The sequence below is a fragment of the Melanerpes formicivorus genome, unplaced genomic scaffold, assembly GCF_026170545.1.
Source record: "Melanerpes formicivorus ecotype bairdi unplaced genomic scaffold, bMelFor1.0.p_v2 SCAF_26, whole genome shotgun sequence".
In the NCBI taxonomy this organism is placed as follows: Eukaryota; Metazoa; Chordata; class Aves; order Piciformes; family Picidae; genus Melanerpes; species Melanerpes formicivorus.
Window position 1 is genome coordinate 818,177 of NW_027142378.1, and position 27,548 is coordinate 845,724.

General features: G+C 56.6%; 1 protein-coding gene across 8 annotated transcripts in view; it reads left to right on the forward strand.

Moving 5' to 3' along the window:
* The first annotated feature begins 831 nt into the window (after nucleotides 1-831).
* The window catches only part of PHF3 (PHD finger protein 3), a 43,150-nt gene continuing 16,433 nt past the window's right edge, over nucleotides 832-27,548 (forward strand). The window contains exons 1-7 of one of the 8 annotated variants that reach the window (XM_068153434.1): nucleotides 832-1,023; nucleotides 11,252-11,416; nucleotides 13,248-15,012; nucleotides 24,136-24,445; nucleotides 25,336-25,513; nucleotides 25,971-26,121; nucleotides 26,245-26,401. In XM_068153434.1, the coding sequence (XP_068009535.1) occupies nucleotides 11,272-11,416; nucleotides 13,248-15,012; nucleotides 24,136-24,445; nucleotides 25,336-25,513; nucleotides 25,971-26,121; nucleotides 26,245-26,401 (2,706 nt within the window). In that variant the 5' untranslated portion in view covers nucleotides 832-1,023; nucleotides 11,252-11,271. Of the gene's footprint in view, nucleotides 1,024-1,704; nucleotides 1,945-1,982; nucleotides 2,178-2,266; nucleotides 2,340-4,108; nucleotides 4,375-11,251; nucleotides 11,417-13,247; nucleotides 15,013-17,522; nucleotides 17,545-18,523; nucleotides 23,891-24,135; nucleotides 24,446-25,335; nucleotides 25,514-25,970; nucleotides 26,122-26,244; nucleotides 26,402-27,548 lie in introns of those variants that run through there. The other 7 variants (XM_068153433.1, XM_068153432.1, XM_068153430.1 and 4 more) reach the window with 7 other exon arrangements.

Sequence of the window (27,548 nt, forward strand, 5' to 3'; positions counted from 1 at the left end):
TCGATAAAATCACATCTGCTCGTTGCCAGCATCTGCTGGACGAGAAGAGAGATGCTGAGACACTCAGAGCATGACCTGAGACCGTGACCTGTCCCCCCTAGCCTGGAGAAGGGAGCTGAGATGCATTTCATCCACCTCTAGATACCAGCACTGCCATCTCCCAGCCTCTGCTCTCACCTCTGCACAGCTCTGAGAAGCAGAGAGCCATTTGGGCTGGAGAAGAGCTCTGAGCTCATCCAGCTCAGCCCTTCTCTAGCTCTGCCCAGCTTGAAGGTCACCAAGTGTCTTACTGTAGGCGTGGGGAAGGGAGGTCAGTGGTAAGCTCCATGAATCCCAGGCTGGCTGCTCTCCATGTTTTGTCCACCTTTATTTGGGAGCGAACCAAAGAGCAAACAGCACAGCACAGGGGCCCTTGGGGCCCAAGCTGAGCAGCGAGGAGGTGCCTGGGGAGATGGCTGAGTGCTGGCAGCGCCAGGACTGATCACAAAGGATGGCGGAGGTGGGCCGGGAGGGAGGTGGCTGAACGCCCACCGCAGGAGGTGTTTCGGGGCCGAGGGCCGGGGTTCAGCTGCAGCCGGCTGGGGTGGGACCCGCGGCTCTCGCGTCCCTTCGGGCTCCTTCCTTCGGCCCGCTCCGAGCCTTCTCCTCCCCCGGCAGCCGCTCTCGGCTCGCTCCGCCCCCTCCGCGCATGCGCGCACAACCCCCTCCCCGGTCACGTGACCGCGGAGCCGGCGCCGCTCGCCTGGCGCGGCGGGGACGCGCCCCGGGAACGCGCCCCGGGGGCAGCGGGCACGCAGCTGGCACGGCGAGCCCAGCCGAGCTGAGCCGAACGGAGCCGAGCGCAGCCGAGAGGGGCCGAGCCCGGCCGAACACTGCCGAGCCCAGGCAGGCCGGGGCCAGGCCGGGAGCCGCGGGAGCCCAGCGCAGCCCGGCTGGCAGCGGCCGCGGGTGACATCTCCGCCCGCCTCTGCCTGCGGCGCGGGGCCGCCGCGTCCTCCCCAGGCTGCCGGTCTGCGGAGCAGGGTGAGTGAGCGCTGCTGCGGCAGGTGAAGGGGCACGGGGGAGGAGGAGGAGAAGGTGGAGGGAGGCCGAAGGGCCTGGTCGCTCGGCGCAGCCACGGCCTCGCCTTGCAGCGGCGCGGCCCGGCCCGGCTGGGAGGGCCCGGCTCGGCCTGGGCCGGCGGCGGGGCCCGGCTGGTTGGCGGCCTTGCTTCCGCCGGCGCTCGGCCGGCAGGGGCTGGGTGAGCCGCGGGCGCCGCCGCCCGCCCCGCCGCCCGCCCCGCGTCTGGCCGCGGGCCCTGCGGACGCTGCCCGGCGGAGCCCCGCAGGCTGCGCTGCGCTGCGCTGCGCTGCGCCCCGGGTGCGGCCCCGCGGCTCCGGCGCTGACCTTGCGGAGGCAGCAGCCCGGCGGGGCCCCGCGCTCGGGGCCTTAGGCGGCCATCGGCGCCCGGCCCGGCGGCCTGCGCGGCCCCGCGGGACCCTGCCGCAGCCCCCCGGCAGCGCCTTGCCTGCCCTCCTGCTGCCGCCCGCGCCGCTGGGCTGCTGCCTTCCTGCCCCGGCAGAGCCGAGCAGCGAGCGCCAGCGGAGACCCTGCCGCTCTGCCGGCTGCGGGGCTCCTCCTCCCGTCTCCCGAAGTCAGCAGCAGCATCATCAATTTCTGCCTTTAACTCTTGTCTGGAGCCCCCGCTGTAGGACGTGCGGCAGAACGTGAGCTCAGCGGCAGTTCCCCGGGGCTTTGCGGGCCCGCGGGTGCTTCAGGTCCTGTGCTTGGAGGAGAGGCTGGAGCCGAGGCAGGATGTCCACGCTTCCTGCTGGCTGTTGGAATGCAGAGAGTGGCCGGAGGGCTTTAGAAGAGATGTGCCCCTTGCGAAGTGTGCCTGTGTGCACTGCCCGGGAGACCTGCCAGAGCCACGAGGAGAGGCATAGGAGGAGCTTTCAGTGTCGTGTAGGTTTACAGCATCATAGAGTAGTTTGGGTTGGAAAAGCCCTCTGAGAGCATCCAGTCCAAGATCAACCCAACCCCACCGTGGCCACCAAACCTTGGCCCCAAGTGCCATGGCCACAGGCTTCGGGAACACCTCCAGGGGTGAGGACTCCACCACCTCCCTGGGCAGCCTCTGCCAGTCCCTAAGCAGTCCCTGGAGTTGGTAGAAGGAGCCTGCAGAATGAAGCACAGAGGTGAGGAAGAGAGGAATGTGGCAGGACAAGAGCTGGGCTGCACAGGTTGCATCTGTGGCGTTGGCTTTTCTGTGACTAGGAACCCACTGTGTCACTGCTGCAGCTCTGCTCTGTCACTCTGGCTGCCAACAGCCCTGAGTGGTGGGAATGCTGCAGGTGAAGGTAAGGGGTGGTAGACACCTGGCATCTCTGTAACACCATGGCTTGCTCTGCTCTAAGGGGTGGTAGATACCTGGCATCTCTCTAACACCATGGCTTGCTCTGCTCTACGGGGTGGTAGATACCTGGCATCTCTCTAACACCATGGCTTGCTCTGCTCTAAGGGGTGGTAGACACCTGGCATCTCTCTAACACCATGGCTTGCTCTGCTCTAAGGGGTGGTAGACACCTGGCATCTCTCTAACACCATGGCTTGCTCTGCTCTAAGGGATGGTAGACACCTGGCATCTCTCTAACACCATGGCTTGCTCTGCTCTAAGGGATGGTAGTCACCTGGCATCTCTCTAACACCATGGCTTGCTCTGCTCTGTGCCCTCCTGGCCAGGAAGGCCAATGGGCTCCTGGGGAGCATCAAGCACAGTGTGGGCAGCAGGGCAAGGGAAGTTCTCTACTTTGCCCAGCTGAGGTCACTCCTGGAGTACTGTGTCCAGTGCTGGGCTCCCCAGCTCCAGAGGAACAGGGATCTACTGAAGAGAGAGGCCAGGGGAGACTGTGAGGATGCTGAAGGGCCTGGAGCATCTCTGTGAGCAGGAAGGGCTGAGAGCCCTGGGGGTGCTGAGCCTGGAGAGGAGAAGGCTGAGAGGGGATCTGAGCAATGTCTGTAAATATCTCAGGGGTGGGGGGCAAGAAGGGGCCAGGCTCTGCTCAGTGGTGTCCTGGGACAGGACAAGGGGCAGTGGACACCAACTGGAAGCCAGGAGGTTCCACCTCAGCAGGAGGAGAAAGTTCCTTGGTGTGAGGGTGCTGAGCCCTGGAGCAGGCTGCCCAGAGAAGTTGTGGAGTCTCCTTCTCTGGAGAGCTTCCAGCCCCAGCTGGCTGTGTTCTGTGTGCCCTGCCCTGGGTGTCCTGCTCTAGGCAGGGACTTGGACTGGGTGAGCTCCAGAGGCACCTTCCAGCCCCTGTTAGTCTGTGGTGCTGTGCCTGTGCTGTGCTAAGAGCTGAGCTGTGCCTGGTGGAGAGATCTCAGCTGCTGTGTGGATGGAAGCTGTACTGAAATCTGCATCATTTTCCCCTGGGTGCTTCCATATTGGGAGAGCCAAGGCCAAGTGCTCAGGACAGCTCCCACCAGGAGATGAGAGAGTGAACTTTGGTAGCTTTGGTGAACACTCCAGGCTGGGGGCAGCGTGGCTGGAAAGTGGCCAGCAGGACAGGCCCTGGGGGTGCTGGGTGCCAGCAGCTGGAGATGAGCCAGGGGGTGCCCAGGTGGGCAAGGAGGCCACCAGCATCCTGGCCTGGAGCAGCAGTGGTGTGGGCAGCAGGAGCAGGGCAGGGAATGTGTTTGCTGGGGGGCTCTGATCTCTCTGTGGCTGCACTGCCATTCCCAAGCTGTGCAGTCCAAGTGTTGTCCTGTCAGAAGAGCTTTGTTAATCCTTGAGGACTGATGGCACCTAGGGGACATCTGGGTGGTGGGAGTGGAGCTGGTGTGAGCCAGAGCAGCAGGTCCCTTGGTGTGGCAGTGGTGCAGGTGAGGTTTGCTGCCCAGGCCTGTGACTGAGTTGCCTTTTTCCTGTTAGCTGTAAAGGACCTGGGGCTCTCTGCTGGCTTTGGGTGCTGTGATATCCATACATGCTGGAAGAGCCTTGGGTTGATTGCCCAGGGGCAGGTGGTGGAGTCACGATCCCTGGAGGTGTTTAGGAAGAGCCTGGCTGAGGCACTTGGTGCCATGGTTTAGTTGATTAGATGGTGTTGGGTGATAGGTTGGACTGGATGATCTCAAAGATCTCTTCCAAGCTGGTCTGGTCTGGTCTGGTCTATTCTATTCTATTCTATTCTATTCTATTCTATTCTATTCTATTCTATTCTATTCTATTCTAGCTGGGGGTGATGAGATTGAGAGCAGCCCTGCAGAGAACGATTTGGGGTGCTGGGGGGTGAGAAGCTGGGCAGGAGCCAGCCATGGGCACTGGCAGCAGAGCAGGGCCATGGCAGCCTGGGCTGCATCCAGAGCAGTGTGGCCAGAGCTGGAGAGGTGAAGCAGGTGAGTTGTGCTGCTGAACATTTTCTGTTTGCCTCTCTGCTGCCACGCTGGGAAGTGTCTGTGGAAGCTGTGAGCAGGCAGTAGGTGCTGGTGGGCCTGGTGTGGATGGAGATGCACTGCAGGGAGTGATACAAATCATCCCAGTTTTGGTCAGGGAGCCTTAGATGAGCACTCAAGCTGTGGCCTCCCCTAGTGCCCAGCCCAGGGGCACAATCCCTGCCCTGCTCCTGCTGCCCGCACCACTGCAGCTCCAGGGGCACCATCCCTGCCCTGCTCCTGCTGCCCACACCACTGCAGCTCCAGGGGCACCATCCCTGCCCTGCTCCTGCTGCCCACACCACTGCAGCTCCAGGGGCACCACCCCTGCCCTGTTCCTGCTGCCCACACCACTGCTGCTCCAGGGGCACCATCCCTGCCCTGCTCCTGCTGCCCACACCATTGCTGCTCCAGGCCAGGCTGCTGGTGGCCTCCTTGCCCCCCTGGGCACCCCCTGGCTCATCTCCAGCTGCTGGCACCCAGCACCCCCAGGGCCTTTCCTGCTGGGCACTTTCCAGCCACTCTGCCCCCAGCCTGGAGCCTTCCTGGGGTTGTTATGGTCCAAGGGCAGGACCCAGCCCTTGGCCTTGCTGGACCACATCCAACTGAGCCTGGCTACAGAAGGTCTTTGTGTGGCATTCAGATGCAGCAGGAGCAGCCCTGGGCAGCTGCTGTTCATGGAGAGCAGCTTGCTATTCCAGGCACTAGGCAGAGCCAGGGGACCTGAGGTCTTGGTTTCAGTGAAGATATCATCAGTTGAAAGAAGTGAAAGGGTAGTAATGTCCAACACATCTCAGGATAATCACTTTTGAGAGGGTATTTGGGGTGATAGATCATACAATGGAGCTTCAGCTCTGCAGTTGGCCATGCTAAGAGTTTTGTTGTAGTTTTCTAGCAGGGCAGCCCAGAACTGGGGTGCAGAGTAGAGGAGGGAGCAGGACCAGTTCTGGGCCCCTCAGTTTAAGAAGGACATTGAGACTCTAGAAGGTGTCCAGAGAAGGGCAACAAGGCTGGGGAGGGGTCTGGAGCACAGCCCTGTGAGGAGAGGCTGAGGGAGCTGGGGTTGCTTAGCCTGGAGAAGAGGAGGCTCAGGGGAGACCTTCTTGCTATCTACAACTCCCTGAAGGGAGGTTGTAGCCAGGTGGGGGTTGGTCTCTTCTCCCAGGCATCCAGCACCAGAACAAGAGGACACAGTCTCAAGCTGTGCCAGGGGAGGTTTAGGCTGGAGGTGAGGAGAAAGTTCTTCCCAGAGAGAGATTGGCCATTGGAATGTGCTGCCCAGGGAGGTGGTGGAGTCCCCATCCCTGGAGGTGTTCAAGAGGGGATTGGATGTGGCACTTGGTGCCATGGTGTAGTCATGAGGTCTGTGGTGCCAGGTTGGACTTGATGATCTCTGAGGTCTCTCCCAGCCCTGGTGATTCTGTGATATCCTGTGACCCCTCTTGGCCTGCTGGCCACACTCTTCTCCCCCTTGGCCAGTGAGCACTGTCAGGCCCCTGGGTGCAGGTGAAGGCTGCAGGAGCAGTACAGAGCTTCTCTTTGCCAGCTCTGCCCATGTGCCCCAGGCTGCAGCTCCAGCAGGCAGTGGCTGGGGGGTGCAGCAGCAGCATTATCAGGTGGCTGCAGCTGGTGCCCTATCAGTCTGTGTCCCCCCACACCCAGCTCAGGGCTGGCTCAGCACAGCAGGAGCTGCCAGGCATGGCCTGCACCCAGCTTTTCTGCTGGGCTGCTGTGGGAGATGCAGGGCTGGCAGTTCAGGCTCAGACACAATGAGGAACAGGAAGCCCCCAGCTCCAGAAACTCCAGAGGTTCACCCACGGCAGGGGCCTGCCCCTAGGGAGGGACAACCTCTGCACCAGGACAGCTGAGGGGGGACCTGTTGGGGAGCAGCTCCATGGAGAAGGGCCTGGGAGTGCTGGGGTCAGGTTCCCCAAGAGCCAGCAATGTGTCCTGTGGCCAAGAGTGCCAGTGGGGTCTGGGAGGCATCAAGAAGAGTGTGAGCAGCAGGTCCAGAGAGGTTCACCTCCCACTGTGCCCTGGTGAGGCCACAGCTGCAGTGTTGTGTCCAGTGCTGGGCTCAGGAGGGACAGGGAGACAGTGGAGAGAGTGGTGGAGGCTGTGAGGATGCTGAAGGGCCTGGAGCATCTCTCCTGTGAGGAAGGGCTGAGAGCCCTGGGGCTGAGAGCCTGGAGAGGAGAAGGCTGAGAGGGGATCTGAGCAATGCCTGTAAATATCTGAGGGGTGGGGGGCAAGAAGGGGCCAGGCTCTGCTCAGTGGTGTCCTGGGACAGGACAAGGGGCAGTGGACACCAACTAGAAGCCAGGAGGTTCCACCTCAGCAGGAGGAGAAAGTTCCTTGGTGTGAGGGTGCTGAGCCCTGGAGCAGGCTGCCCAGAGAGGCTGTGGACTCTCCTTCTCTGGAGGCTTTGCAGCCCCAGCTGGCTGTGCTCTGTGTGCCCCCTCTTGAGCAGGGGGTTGGCCCTGATGATTTCTGGAGGTCCCTTCCACCTCTACCACTCAGTGATTCTGTGACTCCCCCCACCCTGTCAGTCCAGCATCCATTCTCTAGTCCCAGCCACACCAGGGACACCTGAGCCCCAAGCTCCTGCTGCTCTTTTAGCCATGGGCAGCTGATAGAGAAAGCCAAATCATGGCCCTGCTTTCACCACTCCACACCACCCAGAGAGGTTGTGGAGTCTCCTTCTCTGGAGGCCTTCCAGCCCCAGCTGGCTGTGTTCTGTGTGCCCTGCCCTGGGTGTCCTGCTCTAGGCAGGGGCTTGGACTGGGTGAGCTCCAGAGGCACCTTCCAACCCCTGCCAGTCTGTGGTGCTGTGCCTGTGCTGTGCTAAGAGCTGAGCTGTGCCTGGTGGAGTGATCTCAGCTGCTGTGTGGATGGAAGCTGTACTGAAATCTGCATCATTTTCCCCTGGGCTGCTTCCATATTGGGAGAGCCAAGGCCAAGTGCTCAGGACAGCTCCCACCAGGAGGTCAGAGAATGAACTTTGGTGGCTTTGGTGAACACTCCAGGCTGGGGGCAGCGTGGCTGGAAAGTGGCCAGCAGGACAGGCCCTGGGGGTGCTGGGTGCCAGCAGCTGGTCCCTTCCAGCCCCTGCCAGTTCTGCTGTCATAGTATCATAGTATCAGTCAGGGTTGGAAGGGACCACAAGGATCAGCTAGTTCCAACCCCCCTGCCATGGGCAGGGACACCCCACACTACATCAGCCTGGCCAGAGCCTCATCCAGCCTGGGCTTAAACACCTCCAGGGACAGGGCCTCAACCACCTCCCTGGACAACCCATTCCAGGGCTTCACCACTCTCATGGGGAAGAACTTCCTCCTCACCTCCAGCCTGAATCTCCCCACCTCCAGCTTCATTCCATTCCCCCTAGTCCTATCACTCCCTGAGATCCTGAGCAGTCCCTCCCCAGCCTTCCTGTAGGCCCCCTTCAGATACTGGAAGGCCACAATGAGGTCACCTCAGAGCCTTCTCTTCTCCAGACTGAACAGCCCCAACTCCTTCAGTCTGTCCTCACAGGAGAGGTGCTCCAGCCCTCTGCTCATCCTCCTGGCCCTTCTCTGGACACCTTCCAGCACCTCCAGATCCCTCTTGTAATAGGGGCTCCAGACCTGGAGGCAGTACTCCAGGTGGGGTCTCACCAGAGCTGAGCAGAGGGGGAGAATCACCTCCCTTGCCCTGCTGGCCACACTTCTCCTGCTGCAGCCCAGGATCTGATTGGCTTTGTGGGCTGCAAGTGCACACTGAGAGCTCCTGTTGAGCTTCTCCTCCCCCAGCACCCCCAAGTCTCTCTCCTCAGGGCTGCTTTCCAGCCAGTCCCTGCCCAGCCTGGATTTGTGCCTGGGATTGCCTCGACCCAGCTGCAGGAGCCTGCCCTTGGTCTTGTTGAACCTCCTGAGGTTGGCTTGTGCCCACCTCTCCAGCCTGTCCAGGTCCCTCTGGATGGCCTCCCTTCCCTCCAGCTGTCTGCTGCCCCACACAGCTTGGTGTCATCAGCAAACTTGCTGAGGGTGCACTCAATGCCACTGTCCATGGCACCCACAAAGATGTTGAACAAGCCTGGTGCCAGGACTGATCCCTGAGGGACTCTGCTTGTCCCTGGCCTCCACTGGGACATGGAGCCATTGACAGCCACTCTTTGGGTGCTGCCATCAAGCCAGCTCCTTATCCATCTAGTGGTCACCCATCACACCCATGTGTCACCAGCCTGGAGACCAGGATGTGGTGTGGTGTCAGCTCCTGGGCATGCAGAGGTGCAGCCTGTGGGTGCCCTTGCTGCCCAGGCTGCCCTTCCCCAGAGGCTGCTTGGGGCTCAGCTGTGAGCTGCAGCCTGGGCAGGCTCTGGTGCCTGTGCTCGGCCTTTGCCTTCTGGGCTTTTGCTTTTGGGTTTCCCTCCCCTTTTTTTTGCTTCCTTTTTGTTCTGTTTTCCTCCAGCTCTTCCTGCCAGGTACTTGTGGCTGGGATTCCAGCCCCGTCTGACACGATTGCTCCTCCTTGTGTGGCTTCAGCCCTTCCAAGTGGTGTCACTTGCTGTGCTCATCGCTGCCCATTGTTCCTGAAGCACTGCAGTTATGTTGGGGCCAGGCTTTGGCGAAGGCCGTGGTGGGGCCGGGCTGCTGGCTGAAGGATGGCCAAGGGCTCAGGTCCAGCCAACCTGGATTTAGGAAGGGCAGGTCCTGCTTCTCCAACCTGATCTCCTTCTATGCCCAGGTGACTGCCTGGTGGATGTGGGGCAAGCTGTGGATGTGGTCTGCCTGGACCTCAGCAAGGCCTTTGACACTGTCCCCCACAGCAAACTGCTGGCCAAACTGTCAGCCCCTGGCTTGGACAGCAGCTCTCTGAGCTGGGTGAGGAACTGGCTGGAGGCTGAGCCCAGAGAGTGGTGGGGAATGGTGCCACAGCCAGCTGGCAGCCAGGCACCAGTGGTGTCCCCCAGGGATCAGTGCTGGGCCCCAGCCTGATCAATATCTTCATTGATGATCTGGATGAGGGGGTCGAGTCAGTCATCAACAAGTTTGCAGATGACACCAAGTTAGGAGCAGATGTTGGTCAGTCAGAGGGTAGAAAGGCTCTGCAGAGGGACCTCGACTGACTGGACAGATGGGCAGAGTCCAATGGGATGGCATTCAACAAGTCCAAGTGCCAGGTGCTGCACTTTGGCTACGGCAATCCCATGCAGAGCTACAGGCTGGGGTCAGAGTGGCTGAGAGCTGCCAAACAGAGAGGGACCTGGGGGTACTGATCGACAGCCACCTGAATATGAGCCAGCAGTGTGCCCAGGCAGCCAAGAGGGCCAATGGCATCCTGGCCTGCATTAGGAATAGTGTGGCCAGCAGGAGCAGGGAGGTCATTGTGCCCTGTGCTCAGCACTGCTGAGGCCACACCTTGAGTCCTGTGTCCAGTTCTGGGCCCCTCAGGTTAGGAAAGATGTTGAGTTGCTGGAAGGTGTCCAGAGAAGGGCAACAGAACTGGGGAGAGGTCTGGTGCACAGCCCTGGGAGAGGCTGAGGGAGCTGGGGTTGCTTAGCCTGGAGAAGAGGAGGCTCAGGGGTGACCTCATTGCCCTCTACAACTACCTAAAAGGTAGCCAGGAAGGGGTTGGTCTCTTCTGCCAGGCAAGCAGCACCAGAACAAGAGGACACAGTCTCAAGCTGTGCCAGGGGAAGTTTAGGCTGGAGGTGAGGAGAAAGTTCTATACAGAGAGAGTTGTTGGGCATTGGAATGTGCTGCCCAGGGAGGTGGTGGAGTCCCCATCCCTGGAGGTGTTCAAGAGGGGATTGGACGTGGCTCTTGGTGCCATGGTTTAGTTAGTCAGGAGGTCTGTGGTGATAGGTTGGACTTGATCCTTGAGGTCTTTTCCAACCTTATTGATTCTGATTCTGATTGTGACTCTGATTAGGGAGCCACCTCGGGATCCTTCTCAGGTTACTGCAGCTGTGCAGGAGGCACCAAGCTGAGCAGTCTGCTTGATAGGACTCAAGGACAGGGTGGGAGCCATCCAGAGGGACCTGGAGAGGTGGTGTGAGGAGAGCCTCATGAGAGTCAATGAGAGGGAAAGAGGAAATGGGCTCAAGGAAATGGCAAGGGTTTGGAGCTGGAGCAGGGCAGGGTTAGGTTGGGCATCAGGAGGAAGTTCTGCACAGTGAGGGTGGGCAGACACTGGCACAGGCTGCCCAGGGAGGTGGTTGAGGCTCCATCCCTGGGGACATTCAAGCTCAGCCTTGCTGTGTCCCTGGGCAGCCTGCTCTGCCTGCAGGGGTTGGACAAGATGAGCTTGGAGCATCCCTTCCAAGCCATGCCCTCTGTGGACAGCAGTTGACAGGGCTTGCTTGACTCTCCTGCATGGCCTCCAGCATGCTGCACTCAGAGCTCCGCCAGAAGGGGCTGGAGGTGCAGATGTGTGAGCTGGGCTGGGCCTTCAGAGTTGTCTCAGATTCCTCCTGGGTGCACACTGTGGGTTTGTCCCAGCTCCTTGCACCCCTGGCTCAGCTCTTTCTGCTGGTTGCCTTCCTTCACTTGCCCCGAGGTGGGAAGGGGCAGTGAGGAGCAGCTGATCCCCCGAGCCTGGGGACCTTCCTCAGGTACAGACCCAGCACACCTGTGAGTCCCCTCCCACAGCTCTGAGGGCTGTGTGCAGAGCTGGGAAGCTTTGGCTGCTTCTCCCCATCCCTCCCTTGGAGTTTTGCATCCTGCCTGTCTTCACTTTGCCCCTGTGGGTTGTTTGGAGATGGCAAATTTGCCTTCCCCTCCCCTTCCCCTTCCCCTCTCCTGCTCACCAGCACCTGCTAAGGTTTAGGCTCTTTGTTTGTTTGTTTTTGTTTCTCCAGTTCTTGGTCTTGATGGTATTATGGATGAAGAAGGAGTTCAGGAGAGTGGCAGTGACACCATTGATGATGATGAGCTTGTTTTGCCCAACAGGACCCTGAGGAGCCGTGCCGAGGAAGCGGCGGCAGTCACCTCCCCGAGGAAGTCGCCACGCTTGATGGCACAAGGTGATCACACAGGGCTTGATGTGCTGGCACCTGGATGATCTCCACACTGCTGGGACCACAGCTGCAGGATTGTGGCCAGTGCTGGGCTCCCCAGCTCCAGAGGGACAGGGAGACAGTGGAGAGAGTCCAGGGGAGGCTGTGAGGAGGAAAGGCTGAGAGAGCCCTGGGGCTGAGAGCCTGGAGAGGATCTGAGCAATGCCTGTAAATATCTGAGGGGTGAGGGGCAAGAAGGGGCCAGGCTCTGGTCAGTGGTGTCCTGGGACAGGACAAGGGGCAGTGGACACCAACTGGAAGCCAGGAGGTTCCACCTCAGCATGAGGAGAGGCTTCTTTGTTGTCAGAGTGCTGAGCCCTGGAGCAGGCTGCCCAGAGAGGTTGTGGAGTCTCCTTCTGTGGAGGCTTTGCAGCCCCAGCTGGCTGTGTTCTGTGTGCCCTGCCCTGGGTGCCCTGCTCTGGCAGGGGGTTGGACTGGGTGAGCTCCAGAGGCACCTTCCAACCTCTATCATTCTGTGTTTCCACTGTCAGCTCCTAGTGATTCAAGATGGGTTGGGGTTGGATTTGGTTTGGTTGGGATTTGGTTTGGACTTGATTAGGATTTAGTTTGGGTTTGGTTTGGACTTGATTAGGATTTAGTTTGGGTTTGGTTTGGGTTTGGGTTGGGTTTGGTTTGGAACTGATTAGGATTTAGTTTCAGTTTGGGCTGGGATTTGGTTTGGGTTTGGTTTGGATTTGGTTTGGGTTTGATTAGGATTTGGTTTGGGTTTGGATTGGGTTTGATTAGGATTTGGTTAGGGTTTGGATTGGATTTGGTTAGGGTTTTATTAGGGTTTGGTTAGGGTTTGGATTGGATTTGGTTAGGGTTTTATTAGGGTTTGGTTAGGGTTTGGATTGGATTTGGTTAGGGTTTGGTTAGGGTTTGGATTGGGTTTGGTTAGGGTTTTATTAGGGTTTGGTTAGGGTTTGGATTGGATTTGGTTAGGGTTTTATTAGGGTTTGGTTAGGGTTTGGATTGGGTTTGGTTAGGGTTTTATTAGGGTTTGGTTAGGGTTTGGATTGGATTTGGTTAGGGTTTGATTAGGGTTTGGATTGGGTTTGGTTAGGGTTTTATTAGGGTTTGGTTAGGGTTTGGATTGGATTTGGTTAGGGTTTTATTAGGATTTGGTTAGGGTTTGGATTGGATTTGGTTAGGGTTTGATTAGGGTTTGGTTAGGGTTTGGATTGGGTTTGGTTAGGGTTTGGATTGGGTTTGGTTAGGGTTTGGATTGGGTTTGGTTTGGGTTTGATTAGGATTTGGTTTGGGTTTGATTAGGGTTTGGTTTGGATTTGGTTAGGGTTTGGATTGGGTTTGGTTTGGGTTTGATTAGGATTTGGTTTGGGTTTGGTTTGGATTTGGTTTGCGGTTTGGTTTGGAATTGATTAGGATTTAGTTTGGGTTTGGTTTGGATTTGGTTGGGGTTTGGGTTTGGTTGGGTTGGGTTTGGTTTGGGTTTGGTTTTTTTGGAGGGGGGTTGGTTTGGGTTTGGTTTGCTGTGGATGATTTGGGTTGTTTTGGTGGTTTGGGGAATCTTGTTTGTGGTTTGTGTTGGTTGGTTGGTTGGTTTGCTCCTTTGGGTTGGTTTTTGTTGTTTTGGGGCTTTCCCCCCCGCTGTTGTTTGTGGTTGTTTGTTTGTCTGGGGTTTTGTTTATGTTGTTTGGGTTTTTTTCCTTCCTTTGGGTTTTTCACTGTAGGAGGCAACTTGTTTGTGCTGGTGGCAGGCTGGGTCAGGTGTGTTCTGTGTGAGTCTTGTCCTTGGCTGTGGCCCAGCTGAGCCCTTTCCTCCTTCCCTCCCCAGAGGCAGTGCGCAGCCTGCGGCAGAGCACCCTGGCCAAGCGCTCCAACCTTGCCCCTCCTGTCAGCACCAAGAAACCCTCTGCAAAGAGTGGAGCTGCTCCAAAAGCTGGGCAGAAAGCAGAGAGGAGTCCAGCCAAAGACACAGAGACTGCTGCAGCCCCCAGGACAGAGCAGCCCAGAGAGGTCAGGCGCAGCACGAGGCTGTCAGGCCAGGTGGAAGGGACAGCAGCAGCAGTAGCAGCACCCCAGGGTGACACCAAATCTCCTCCTGCTCCCAAAGAGGGCAATGAGAGCCTTGAGCAGGCAGAAGCTGAGGAAACATCCCAAGAGTTAGGCTCTACTGATGTAGCAGGAGCCTCCTCTCCTGGAGAAGCAAAGGAGGTCACAAAGGCTGCAGCTGGACCTGGGCATGCTGAGCCTGTCTGCTCAGGGCCCGCAGACACTGAGGGCACTGCGGTTCAGCATGAAGCCAGTGATGTGAGTGAGCCAATGGGCTCTGAAATCTCTGCAGAGGAGAAGACTGAGAACAGGCCAGAGGGGCTGGAGAAGAACCCAGAAGAGCATGAGCCAAGTGTGGGAACTGGAGAAGCTGAGGCTCCCTCCGCTGGGGTGGATCCAAGTGAGGTCTCTGAGCCCTTTCCAGACCTGTCCAGCTCCGGAGCTGAGGGCATTAACTGTAGCTTGGGTTCAGACAGCGTGGGGGCTCCTGAGGAAAAGGCACTCTCAGGGAGGGAACATGGAGCAGAACCTGCAGGTGATGCCATGGAGACATCTGCCCCTGCAGCAGAGGAGCTGCTGGACAGCACAGAGCTGGATCAGAAAGACTCGAAAAGCACAGAGCTGGCCGCCGCTGGGGCGGGAAACAGCAGCTCGGAGAGCACTGCTCCTGAGCAGCCCAGCCCAGCTGGTCAGCAGCAGCCCAGCCCTGCAGCAGAGGCTCCCGAGGCAGCACGACTGCAGGATGCTGAGAAGCAAAGTGGTGCTTCCTCCAAGTGTGAGAGGGGCGTCAGGCCCAGGCAGGACAAGCCAGCAGCACCGACCAAGCCACAGCCACCTGCAGCTGCCCGCCAGAAACTGGGCACGGCCCAGGCAGAGCCTGCACGGTCCAGGACCAGGGCTGGCCTTGCTGGCCCAGCTCTTCACAGTCCCCCTGCTGCAGGCCTGAAGAGGAACGCAGCTGAGCAGGAGGGGCACCAAAACAACCCAGTTAAGGTCAGGAAGAAGGAGTCGGATCCAGGTCTGAAGGCCAAGAGCTGCCTGCCAGGGCTTAAAAAGCAGAGCAACACCGTGCTGAAGAAAGCACCCCGAGGCCAAGCTCCTGGGCCAGCCCAGAAGGCCCCAGCTCAAAGGGCCACTGAGAAATCCCCTACCCATCAAGGCTCTGGGAGGGACCCCCAGCACCCCCTGCACGTTGCCAGCCCTGCTCAGAAGCCGGCCCAGCCCCAGAAGCACCAAGCTGCAGCCCTGCCCAGAGCGAACAGCGCCACCAAGGAGGAGGCAGACACCAAAGACTCTCCTGTCCTGGAACATCAGAAGGAAGAGGACAGAGACAAAAGCAGACCCAGAAGACCTGAGAAGGTTCTGCAACCTCGGCAGAGGAGGAGCAGCAGGAGCCTGTCCCTGGATGAGCCTCCCCTGTTCATCCCAGACAACATCGCCAGCGTCCGGAGGGAGGGCCCAGAGCAGCCCTGCGCCACTGCCGACGGCAGGCAGGCCTGGGTGCCCAGCAAGCAGTGTGGCTTCTGCAGGAAGCCTCATGGCAACAGGTGTGTGAGGCTCAGCAGCTCAGGGCTGCCTGCACAGCAGCAGCCTGGGGCTGTTTCCTCTCCTCTCTTCCCGGCTGCTCTGGTTCCCAGCACCCTGCACCCGTGTTCCTTACCCCTCCTGTTGCTAGCCCACAAACCGAGGCACTGTCCACCCAAAAGAAAGCTCTAGGCAGAGAGAAACTCTTGGTCCACCTTCAGCTCTTCCACATAAAGCCTCTGCTCCCAGCTTGGCTCAAAGCCTTAAGGTGGGTAAGGTAAGAGATGGAACCCTGCAGCTTCTCTCTGGAAAGCAAGCTGCACTGGGTGCACACAGCTCAGTCTCCTGAGAGGATCTGCTGGGGTAACCTCTGGTGTTTCTGGAGAGGAGGAGCATGAGGGGAGACCTCAGGTTTGGGCTGCTCACTCCCAGAAGGACATTGAGGGCTGGAGCAGGTCCAGAGAAAAGTAACCAAGCTGGGGAAGGGTCTGGAGAAGAGGGCTGGGGAGGAGCAGCTGAGGGAACTGGGGGACAATCCCTGCCCTGCTCCTGCTGCCCACACCACTGCTGCTCCAGCCCAGGCTGCTGGTGACCTCCTTGGCCACCTGGGCACTGCTGGCTCATCTCCAGCTGCTGGCACCCAGCACCCCCAGAGCCTTTCCTGCTGGGCACTTTCCAGCCACTCTGCCCCCAGCCTGGAGCCTTCCTGGGGTTGGTGTGCCCCAGGTGCAGGACCCAGCCCTTGGCCTTGGTGAACCACATCCCATTGGCCTCAGCCATGGATGCAGCCTGGCCAGGGCCCTCTGCAGAGCCTTCCTGCCCTCCAGCAGATCACCACTGCCACCCAAGTTAGTGTCATCTGCAAACTCAGCACAGTCTCACCTAAGAGCTTTGCAGGACCTCATGTTGATGAAACCTTTAGAACAGAATCACAGAACAGTTTGGGTCAGAAGTGACCTTTGAAGATCTTCTCATCCCAGCCCCAGCAGTCACCTCTTGACCATTTTTGTGTTCCCCCAATGAATGCAGCAGCAGGAGGCTGCTGTTGATGTTCTCCTGAGTGTGGGGAGTGGCTGAGGCTGCAGATACCACATGGGTTCATAGCTTGCTTTGTGTGCAGGGTCCCTGGGGGAGCTCAGGCAGGGCTGTCACAGCCCCAGGGTGACCTCACTGTGCCTGCTGCAGGAGCAGCAGCAGCAGCAGGGTGGTGTTTGGGTGTTGGTTTACTTCAGGATCAGCACTGGGCACCTGGAGTCAGGGTAGATCTCTGGGAGTCACTTGGTAGCCAGCTGCAGAGGCAGAGACAGCAGATCTGGCAGGGAGAGGAGGAAGCAACTCCTACAAACCTGAGACTTGCATGAGCAAAAGATTCAGGAGCTCTGAGGTGTCTGCCTGCAGGACAGGGGCAAGGGGCACAAAGTGGCACATCAGAAATTCCATCCCAACATGAGGAGGAACTCCTGGAATGGAAGGGTGCTGAGTGCTGGAGCAGGCTGCCCAGAGAGGTGATGGAGTCTCCATCTCTGGAGACATTTGAAACCCATCTGGATGTGTTCCTGAGTGTGACCTTCTCTAGGTGCCCCTGCCTTGGCTGGGGGGATGGCCTGGATGATCTCCAGGGGTCCTTTCCAGCCCCTACCTTCTGTGATTGTGTGGCATACATGAGACAGAGCTATGGTGCTCCATGTTTCTGGAGCCTCAGCTAGGCTCAGCTGCTCAAGGCTTCATCCAACCTGACCTTGAGCACCCCCAGGCAGGAGGCAGCCACAGCCTCCCTGGGCAGCCTGTGCCAGAGTCTCAGCACCCTGGCACTGAACAACTTCTTCCTCAGCTCCAGCCTGACCCTGCTCTGCCTCAGCTCCAAACCATTCCCCCTTGGCCTGTCCCAGACCCCCTCAGGAGAAGTCTCTCTGCAGCCTTCCTGCAGGCTCCCTTCAGGTCCTGGCAGGCAGCTCTGAGGTCCCCCTGGAACCTTCTCCTCTGCAGGCTGAGCACCCCCAGCTCCCTCAGCCTGGCCTCCCAGCAGAGCTGCTCCAGCCCTGGGATCATCTCTGTGGCCTCCACAGCTCTGTGTCCTCCTCCTGCTGGGGTCAGCAGAGCTGGAGGCAGGATTGGTGGTGAGGTCTGAGCAGAGCCCAGGGGCAGCATCCCCTCTCCTGCCCTGAGGTCAGACACTCAGTCCCCAGGTCCCAATCATCTCCAGGGCTGTCAGCTGTCCCTCTTGAGATTTTTTTCCTCAAGAAAATGTCAGTTTTGGTAGCCCAGCCCCAGTCCAGCAGCTCTGGTACTGTCTGTGGCACTCTTCCTGTTTTCAACCAGCTTTTTTTTCTTTCTCTTTCAGCTTTACATCTTCCCATCCAGCCTTACAACATGGGTAAACCCTTCTGCACTTCCACCTTTGGAGCAACCTCCAGGCAGGAACTTTGGTGTCTTACTAGTCCAAGATACCACAACCTCTGCAGACAGCTGTGCAAGAGGACATCCTTGATCCTTCAAGCCAGGCTTCAGCAGTCTTTGAGCACTGCCCATTGCCCAGTGTCATCCCTGGATGTTCTGTGAGTGAAGCGGATACAGGTGTCCAAGGGAGCTGCTGCTAAGGAGGCTTCTTTGCATGATTGGTGTCAGTGTCCTCTGCTCCAGCCTCAGAGGCTGCCCTCTGGCAGCTGAGTGGTGTGAAAGAACCTAGGAGACATTGTGGAGCTTTAGGCAGCTCTGATTCTCTACATTCCTGACAGTGAGGTTGGTGAGACCTGGAGCAGGCTGCCCAGGGAGGGTCATGGGTGCCCCTTCCCTGGAGGTGTGCCCTGGGCTAGTGTGAGGAGTCCCTGCCCATGGCAGGGGGTTGGAGCTGGATGATGTTGAAGGCCCTTTCCAACCCAGCCCATTCTGTCAATGCCCAGTCTTTTGGGGGACCAGTTTGTATTGACTGTGTTTAAACAGGACAGCTGCAACCACCACATCCTGCTTGGGAGTGTTGGAGCCACAGGATCACAGAAAGAGAGGCATTGGAAGGGACCTCTGGAGCTCACCCAGCCCAACCCCCTGCCAGAGCAGGGTACCCAGGGCAGGGCACACACAACACAGCCAGCTGGGCTGGAATATCTCCAGAGAAGGAGACTCCACAACCTCTCTGGGCAGCCTGCTCCAGGAGAGAAGCAATCCCTAGGAGACAGTGCAGGCTGCATGGACAGTGCCAGGGACTCCTTTCAGTCTTGGTTTAGCCTGCAGAAGCTTCATGGTTTAAGCTGAAACCTCCCAGTGAAGACTGGAATGAAACCAAAGGGATGGTCCCACCTCCAGCAGTGAGCATGAGATCCCAGCATCTTTTGGGTTGGCAAAGCCCTCTGAGACCATCCAGTCCAGCCAGCAGCCCAACCCCACCATGGCCACCAAAGCATGGCCCCAGGTGCCATGGCCACAGCTTTCTGGAGCACCTCCAGGGATGGGGACTCCACCACCTCCCTGGGCAGCCTCTGCCAGTCCCTGACCACTCTTGCAGCAAAGACATTCTTCCTCCTCTCCAGTGTTCCCAAAGCTTTACTGCTGATTGCTTGCACTGATACAAGGTGGAGCCTGTGATGGATCCCTGTAGAGCTTGTAGATGAAGCCTTGAGCAACCTGGGCTGGTGGGAGGTGTCCCTGCCCTTAGCAGGGGGTTGCAGCTGGGTGATCCTGAAGGTCCCTTCCACCCCAAACCATTCTGTGATTCTATGGTCTTGAAGGTCCCTTCCAACCCAAACCATTCTGTGATTCTATGGTCTTGAAGGTCCCTTCCAACCCAAACCATTCTGTGATTCTATGATCCTGAAGGTCCCTTCCAACCCAAACCATTCTGTGATTCTATGGTCCTGAAGGTCCCTTCCAACCCAAACCATTTTCCATGATTCTGTGACCTCAAAGGTCCCTTCCACCCCAAACCATTCCATGATTCTGTGACCTCAAAGGTCCCTTCCACCCCAAACCATTCCATGATTCTGTGACCTCAAAGGTCCCTTCCACCCCAAACCATTCCATGATTTTGTGACCTCAAAGGTCCCTTCCAACCCACACCATTCTGTGACCTCAGAGGTCCTTTCCAACCCAAACCATTCTGTGATTCTGTGACCTCAAAGGTCCCTTCCACCCCAAACCATTCCATGATTCTGTGACCTCAAAGGTCCCTTCCACCCCAAACCATTCCATGATTCTGTGACCTCAGAGGTCCCTTCCAACCCACCACCTCCCTCAGTAAAGGTGTCTTGGATGCCATCTGGCCTCTTGGTGTCTGCTCTTGGTGAAGATCTTTCCTGAGCTGAGTTCATTACAGGTTTCTTTGTTTCCTTGGCCTTTTCATTTCCTGCTAGGCCTGAACTAAAGATGTGAGACTGGATGCCTATCCTGCCCATCCACCATAGATTAGACTCAGTAAGGCTGGAAAAGACCTTGAAGATCATCAAGCCCAACCATCAACCCAGCTCCCATGGCCACTAACCTACATCCTGAAGCTCCACATCTCCACTCCCTCATCCACCATCTCTTGTTGCTCACTTAGTACCTGTGAGCTGAGCTGGAGACCTTCCATCTGCTGGCCAGTTAAATGTTGGAAGATGTTCAGCATCTTCTGTCCTTTAGGCTCTGCAGTGTTAAGCCCTTGTGCAAATCTAAGCCAGGGTCTAGGTCTTGATGGGGGTTTTGGTTTGCTTGCTAAAGGTTGGCCCAGTGGAGTTGGTCTCCAGTGTCTGCATTTACAGACTGGGGGGGAAAATAGATCTGGTTTTAATCAAAAGGGATCAGGTTTTAGTCAAGGAAGGTCTGGGTTTAGTCAACATAGAGCTGGGTTTAGTGCAAATAGATCAGGTTTTGGTCACAGTAGGTCTGGATTTAGTCCAACTTCAGTTTGCAGCAGTTGTAGTTGGTAGCTGTTCAGCCAGTTGCTTCAAGAGGCTGCATTGTTGGCTTCCTCCTGCTAGCCACCACCTTAGCTGAGGCCACCAAACATCTGCTAAGCCAGAGGCACTTGACTCTTTAGCTGCGCTTAGCTCTGGGCTTGGACTTTCTAGACCCAGCTTCAGTGTTCCCAAAGCTTTACTGCTGATTGCTTGCACTGATACAAGGTGGAGCCTGTGATGGATCCCTGTAGAGCTTGTAGATGAAGCCTTGAGCAACCTGGGCTGGTGGGAAGTGTCCCTGCCCTTAGCAGGGGGTTGCAGCTGGGTGATCCTGAAGGTCCCTTCCAACCCAAACACTTCTGTGATTCTATGGCCTTGAAGGTCCCTTCCAACCCAAACCATTCTGTGATTCTATGGCCTTGAAGGTCCCTTCCAACCCAAACCATTCTGTGATTCTATGGTCCTGAAGGTCCCTTCCAACCCAACCCATTCTGTGATTCTATGGTCCTGAAGGTCCCTTCCAACCCAACCCATTCTGTGATTCTATGGTCCTGAAGGTCCCTTCCACCCCAAACCATTCTGTGATTCTATGGTCCTGAAGGTCCCTTCCAACCCAACCCATTCTGTGATTCTATGGTCCTGAAGGTCCCTTCCAACCCAACCCATTCTGTGATTCTATGATCCTGAAGGTCCCTTCCACCCCAAACCATTTTCCATGATTTTGTGACCTCAAAGGTCCCTTCCAACCCAAACCATTCTGTGATTCTATGGTCTTGAAGGTCCCTTCCAACCCAAACCATTCTGTGATTCTATGGTCTTGAAGGTCCCTTCCAACCCAAACCATTCTGTGATTCTATGTTCTCAGAGGTCCCTTCCAACCCAAACCATTCTGTGATTCTATGTTCTCAGAGGTCCCTTCCAACCCAAACCATTCTGTGATTCTATGGTCTTGAAGGTCCCTTCCAACCCAACCCATTCTGTGATACTGTGGTCCTGAAGGTCCCTTCCAACCCAAACCATTCCATGATTCTGTGACCTCAAAAGTCCCTTCCAGCCCAGACCACTCTATAATATGAATCAAGCAAGCTGGAGAGTTCATTCCCACTTCTGGAGAGCAGGGGTTGCCCTAAGCTTGCTCTGTAGCAGTTACATGGAGGAGTAGTGGTCAGAGCAGCTCCTAGCCTGAGTAGGAAGATCCATAGATCAGGAATCACTTTTTCCTGGCATCCTCTAGCAAAAGAGATCTCTGGGATGATACAGAACCAGAGTTTGCAGATCAATTCCTCACCTAAGAAAGTGGTTAGATTGCAGAGCTAGCTGTAGTTTCAGCCTGAAATCCATCTCTGAAATCCATGGGTCATGTAGTCTAAGCCCAGAAGCCATCTGCTTTGTGTAGTTTAAGAGTAAGATTCACCTACTTAATGTAGTTTAAGCCCAGAATCCATCTAGCTAATGTAATTTAAGCCTAGAATCCATCTGTTGGATGTAATTTAAGCCTGAAATGCATCTATCTAATGCAGTTTAAGCTTAAATTCCACCTGTTTAATGTAGCTTGTGCCTCAATTCCATCTGGTTAATGTAGTCTAAGTCTAAAATGCATGGATTTGATGTAGTTCCAAGCTGAAATGCATCATTTGGGGTAGTTTAAGCCTGGAATCCATCAATTTGATGTAGTCTAAGCCTAAATTCACAGACACACCCCCAGGGGATGGGAAAGCAGACAGAGCATCAGTGCATGAAGCTCTTCCTGCACCATTTGAGACTGGATCTGTGGTCACTGCTGTGAGGATAGTGACAAAGGCCTGCCTGCCCAGGAGGGCTCCTCACACTGGCTGTACTAGACATTCAAGCTGTGCCAGGGGAGGTTTAGGCTGGAGAGGGAGGAGAAAGTTCGTCCCAGAGAGAGCTGTTGGCCATTGGGATGTGCTGCCCAGGGAGGTGGTGGAGTCCCCATCCCTGAAGGTGTTCAAGAGGGGATTGGATGTGGCACTTGGTGCCATGGTCTAGTAGTCATGAGGTGTTGAGTGCCAGGTTGGACTTGATGATCTTTGAGGTCTCTTCCAGCCTTATTGATTCTCTGATTCTTCTCACACTGGGCACAGAGTCTTGGAATGGGTTGGAAGGGACCTTCACAGGGTCACAGAGTGGTTGGAAGAACCTTAAAGATGATACAATCCTAGAATGGGTTGGGTTGGAAGGAGCCTTCAAGATCAGCCAGTTCCACCCTCCCTTGGTGCCACTTGAGGCCATTTCCTCTCATTAATGATGAATCATTTTGGCTGGAACAGACCTTTAAGAGCAGCTCCAGCCATTGATGCTTGGACACAGAATCATAGATTCATGGAGTGGGTTGGGAAAGGACCTCAAAGCTCATCCAGCTCCAACCCCCTGCCATGGGCAGGGACACCTCCCACCTGCCCAGCTTGCTCAAGGCCTCCTCCAGCCTGGCCTTGAACACCTCCAAGCAGGGAGCACTTAAGTCTTGGTGACAGCTAATTTAAGTTTAGAGAGTGCTTGCACCCAAATGGTTTCCTTTTAGCCCAAGTCACCTTAACAACATGTGGGAAATCCTCTTTATACCCAAAGTGAGTTTTACTTTTGGGATAACAGAGTGGTTGGAGCAAGGCCTGAGGTGAAAGCTGTGCTGGAAGTGAGATGGAGTTTGGTCTTTGGAACATAGAGAAGGGATAGGAGGAGAGGAAGTGATCTGAGAGGAGGGTCAGGTTGGAGAGAAGGAACAATATCATTGCTGCAGGAGTGGTCAGGGACTGGCAGAGGCTGCCCAGGGAGGTGGTGGAGTCCCCAGCCCTGGAGGTGTTCCAGAAAGGTGTGGCCATGGCACTTGGGGTTTAGTGGCTGTGGTGGGGTTGGGCTGATGTGACTGGATGATCTCAGAGGGCTTTTCCAACCCAAACAATTCCAGGAGACTGAGTTGGCTCTGAATAAAAGAGCTGAGTAACTCAGATGGCATCTCCCTTGTTGAGGCCAAACCAAGCAGGCACTGCAAGCTGGAGAGGTGTAGGTGGGACCCATCCTTCTGCTCTCATCATCACCACCAAGAAGGGCAGTAAAAAGCAGCTTCCTGCTGTTATTCCTGATGTGTAAGATACAAAGGAATTCAGAGCAGCCAGATATTCCCATCTTAGCTGTCACAGCAGGAACAGGAGGAGAGAGATGGCCTCAAGTTGGAGTCAGGAGGAGCTTAGTCTTTTCTTCCTAGTCTCAGGTGATAGGGCAAGAGGAAATGGCCTCAAGTTGCAACAGCTAGGCTGGAGATGAGAATAAACTCCTTGACTGGAAGGGTTCTCAAAGCCTGGCACAGGCTGCTCAGGGAGGTGATGGAGTGACCATCCCTGGAGGTGTTCAAATACATGTAGACATGGCATCTGGGGACATGGTGTGGTGGTGAACCTGGCAGTGCTGGGTTGATGCTTGGACTGGATGATCTGGGAGGTCTTTTCCATCCTTGATGGTTCCATCACCTCTTACTGCTGAGGGAGATGATGGCTGTTGATAGCTTTCTGCTGTAAGGATGATGGGAAAGGAAAAGGAGATGATAACTGAATGATCCCTCCCTGGGGGTGGTCAGGGCCAGGCTGGATGAGGCCTTGAGCAGCCTGGGCTGGTGGGAGGTGTGCAGGGGTATTGGAACTGGATGGTCTTGAAGGTCCCTTCCCAACCCAACCCATTCTATGTCTCTGTGAACCTTGCATGAAGTTCTCCAGGTCTTTTCCAACACAGTCCTGCTGTGCAGAGTCTGGGGAGTGGGTTCCTCTTTGAATTGCTATGGGGGCTTTCTTTTGATACATTTCTATCAGATTTCTTTTGTAATAGCAGCCTGAAAAACTGCTGTTGGGTAGGATTTGAGGGGAAGGTTCCAAAGCCCCCCTGAGGTTTTGATAGACTCTTGGACTACTGCTAAAAAGAAAGGCAAATAGGGCACCAAAAAATCCCAACCCCATTTCTCAGGAGGATCATCCCATGGTGTAAGGCTGGAGATGGATGTAAAGCTACTGAGAAAATCACTGTCCAGGTAAGGAGGGCCTGGTGAGATGCCCAGATCAGAGCAAGTGCCTCCTGCATGGGCTGAGGGTGCTGAGCCCTGGAGCTGGCTGCCCATTGAGGCTGTGGAGTCTCCTTCTCTGGAGACTTTGCAGCCCCACCTGGCTGTGCTCCTGTCTGCCCTGCCCTGGGTGAGCTCCAGAGGCCCCTCCAGCCCCCAGGGTGTGGTACCTGCTGTGTCTGCAGGCTGTGTCTGACTGCTGCCTCTCTCCTCAGGTTCATGGTGGGCTGTGGCAGGTGCGATGACTGGTTCCATGGGGACTGCGTGGGGCTGAGTCTCTCCCAGGCGCAGCAGATGGGAGAAGAAGACAAGGAGTACGTCTGTGTGAGATGCTGTGCCGAGGAGGACAGGAGGATGGAGTGCCTGGAGCAGAGCGGGGCAGAGGCTCCAGGCAAACTGGACATGCAGAGAGAAGAGAGAGGCCCCGAGGGTGACAGAGGGCTGGCCAAGCAGCCCCCTCCCGGGGGTGACAAAAGCAAGCAGGCAGAGGACTCTGGGAAGCACAAAGTCAAGATCTTCAGACGGGTGGGTCTCACCTCCTGCCTAGTGAAGGTTGACTCCCCTCTGCTTCCTGACCTTGAATTCTGACCTAAAGAGCCCCAGGGGATCCCTCCAACCCAAACCATCCCATGGCTTCCTATGGGTGTTTGCCTTAAGCAGCCCCAGGGCTTTCCTTGGCTTCCCTGACCTTCAAAAGTAGCTGGAGTCAGGAGTGGTCTTCAGCAGAGAGCTCAACTACAAGTCACAGAATGGTAGGGAGTGGAAGGGGCCTCTGGAGGTCAACACAGGAGCACACCCAGCTTGGTTTGGAGAGCCTCCAGAGAAGGAGACTCCACCACCTCTCTGGGCAGCCTGCTCCAGGGCTCAGCACCCTCCAGTTACAGAAGTTTGTCTTCATGCTCAGATGAACTTCTGATGTTCTACCCTGTGCCCCTTGCCCCTTGTCCTGTCCCTGGGCACCTCTGAACCAAGCCTGGTGCCATCCCCCTGACCCCCACCCTTGCAGTATTGATCAGCACTGATCGGATCCCTTCAGGCTGCTCCTCTCCAGGCTCTCAGCCCCAGGGCTCTCAGCCTTTGCTCCTCCCAGAGCTGCTGCAGGCCTCTCAGCAGCTTTGCAGCCCTTTGCTGTGCCCTCTGCAGCAAGTGCCTGTCCTTGGACTGGGGAGCCCAGAACTGGAGAGCAGCCTCCAGCTGTGGCCTCATCAGGGCAGAGCAGAGGGGCAGTAGAAACTCCCCTGAGCTGCTGGCCACACTCTTCTTGGTGCCCCCCAGGCTGCCCTTGGCCTTCTTGGCCCCAAGAGCAGCTTGCTGGCTCCTGGGCATCCTGCTGGCCACCAGCACCCCCAGGGCTGCTCCCCAGAGCTGCTCCCCACTGTAGCCCTCATGCTAACTTGTGTACCTGTGTGTTGCAGGAATCTGGTGATGGGAAGAACGTGGCAGAGGCCAGAGATGTGGATGCTAGGAAAGGACAACCGCCTCCTGCTCGGAAAGGCACACAGGGTGCTGCAGGCCCTCGGCGCTCCCCTGAGGAGAAGAACGAGAAGCTGAGCAAAGAGTCCCTTGGTGTGCTGGACAGGGCCTCAAAGCCAGGTACAGCCCTCCAGGCTGGGCCTCAGGGACAGGCATGGTGCAGGGTGGGGACTTTCTTTGCAGGATATGGGTTGGGAAACCATCTTCCGTAGTCCAGGTGATGGTGATGGCCCTGCCCATGGCAGGGGGTTGGCACTGGGTGATCTTCAGGGTCCCTTCCAACCCCACCCATTCCATGCACCTTGGTCCTGTGTCGAACCCAATCCCTGTAGTTGAAGGGGTAAGCTCTTGCTTTGTTTCTTTCAAGGATGTATTTTTTTCCCTGGATGAATCTGGAATACAAAATCCAAATGGAATAAGAAGGGAAACCAAACCCACAGCCACCCTCTGAGTCCCTTCTCTTCTTCTGGAAGGCCACTTCTTAGCAGTTTGAGAGTCAAATCGATGCCATTCAGCAGGATTCCAGCTTTCTGGCAGCGGCTGGAGGAGCTGACAGGTTTTCCTGGTGTTTTCCTAGGTGTCCATGAGAAGCCAGAGCTGAAGAAGAAGAAGAATGAGAAAGGCTCCGTTCCTGCACCGCACCACCCAGCTGTCCCTGCTTCCAAGCCTTCTGCTGACCAGATAAGGCAGAGTGTCAAGCAGTCCCTGAAGGAAATCCTGATGAAGAGGTAAACCACAGAGGATTCAATGAAAGAAGTCGTTGGGTTGGGTGTCAGAAGGCAGAGGAAGGGATAAAAGCTGCTTGGAATCCTTTGTTGATTTCCCCTCTCCTCCCTCATGTCCTCACCTAGGCTGACTGACTCCAGTCTGAAGATCCCTGAGGAGAGAGCAGCCAAGGTGGCCACCAGGATCGAGCGGGAGCTGTTCTCTTTCTTTCGGGACACTGACTCCAAGTACAAGAACAAGTACAGGAGCCTGATGTTCAACCTCAAAGACCCCAAGAACAACGTAGGTGCTGCTTAGTGTGCTCTGCAGGCAGCCTGCTCAGCCTCACACTGCGGGGCACAGTGCTCTGGGGGACATGGGAGACAAGTAGGCTCTGGAGAACCTCACTGAGGTTCCTCAAGCTGTGCCAGGGGAAGTTTAGGCTGGAGGTGAGGAGGAAGTTCTTCCCCGAGAGAGTTGTTAGCCATTGGAATGTGCTGCCCAGGGAGGTGGCAGAGTCCCCACCCCTGGGGGTGTTCAAGAGGGGATTGGACGTGGCACTTGGTGCCATGGTCTAGTAGTCATGAGGTGTTGGGTGACAGGTTGGACTTGATGATCTCTGAGGTCTTTTCCAACCTTACTGATTTTATGATTCTGAGTGGGCTGAGGAGAACTCACGAGGCTGAACAAGGCCAAGTGGGCTGAGAAGAACTCATAGTATCAGTCAGGGTTGGAAGGCACCACAAGGATCATCTAGTTCCGTGGGCAGGGACACCTCACACTTAGATCAGGCTGGCCAGAGCCTCATCCAGCCTGGTCTTAAACATCTCCAGGGATGGGGCCCCAACCACCTCCCTGGACAACCCATTCCAGGGCTTCACCACTGTCAGCTCATGAGGGTGTACAAGGCCATGTGGGCTGAGGAGAACTCATGAGGTTGAACAAGGCCATGTGGGCTGAGGAGAACTCATGAGGTTGAACAAGGCTAAGTGGGCTGAGGACAGCCTCATTAAGGTTCTGTAAGGCCAAGTGCAAGGTCCTGTACCTGGGTCAGGGCAGTCCAGGATACCAGTCCTGGTTGGGGGCGATGAGATTGAGAGCAGCCCTGCAGAGAAGGACTTGCTGCTGCTGGGTGAGAAGCTGGAGAAGAACCAGCAGCCTGACCCAGCTGCAGGTTCTTGAGCTGTGGCTTGTTAAGCCTCCTGCAGCTGGCACTGTCCCACTTCTCAAGCCTGCCAAGATCCTCCTGGAAGCCATCTGTGTGCTCAAGTGAGTCCAGCACCACACAGCTTGGTGTCCTCAGCAGACCTGCTGAAGGTGCCCTCGGTGCCACTGTCCATGTTGGTGACAGAGATGTTGGACAGCATTGGACCCAAAGCCACCTGATCCCTGCAGCTCTCCAGACTGCTGCTTTCCTGCTTCATTTCCTGCTTCATTTCCTGCTGGATCA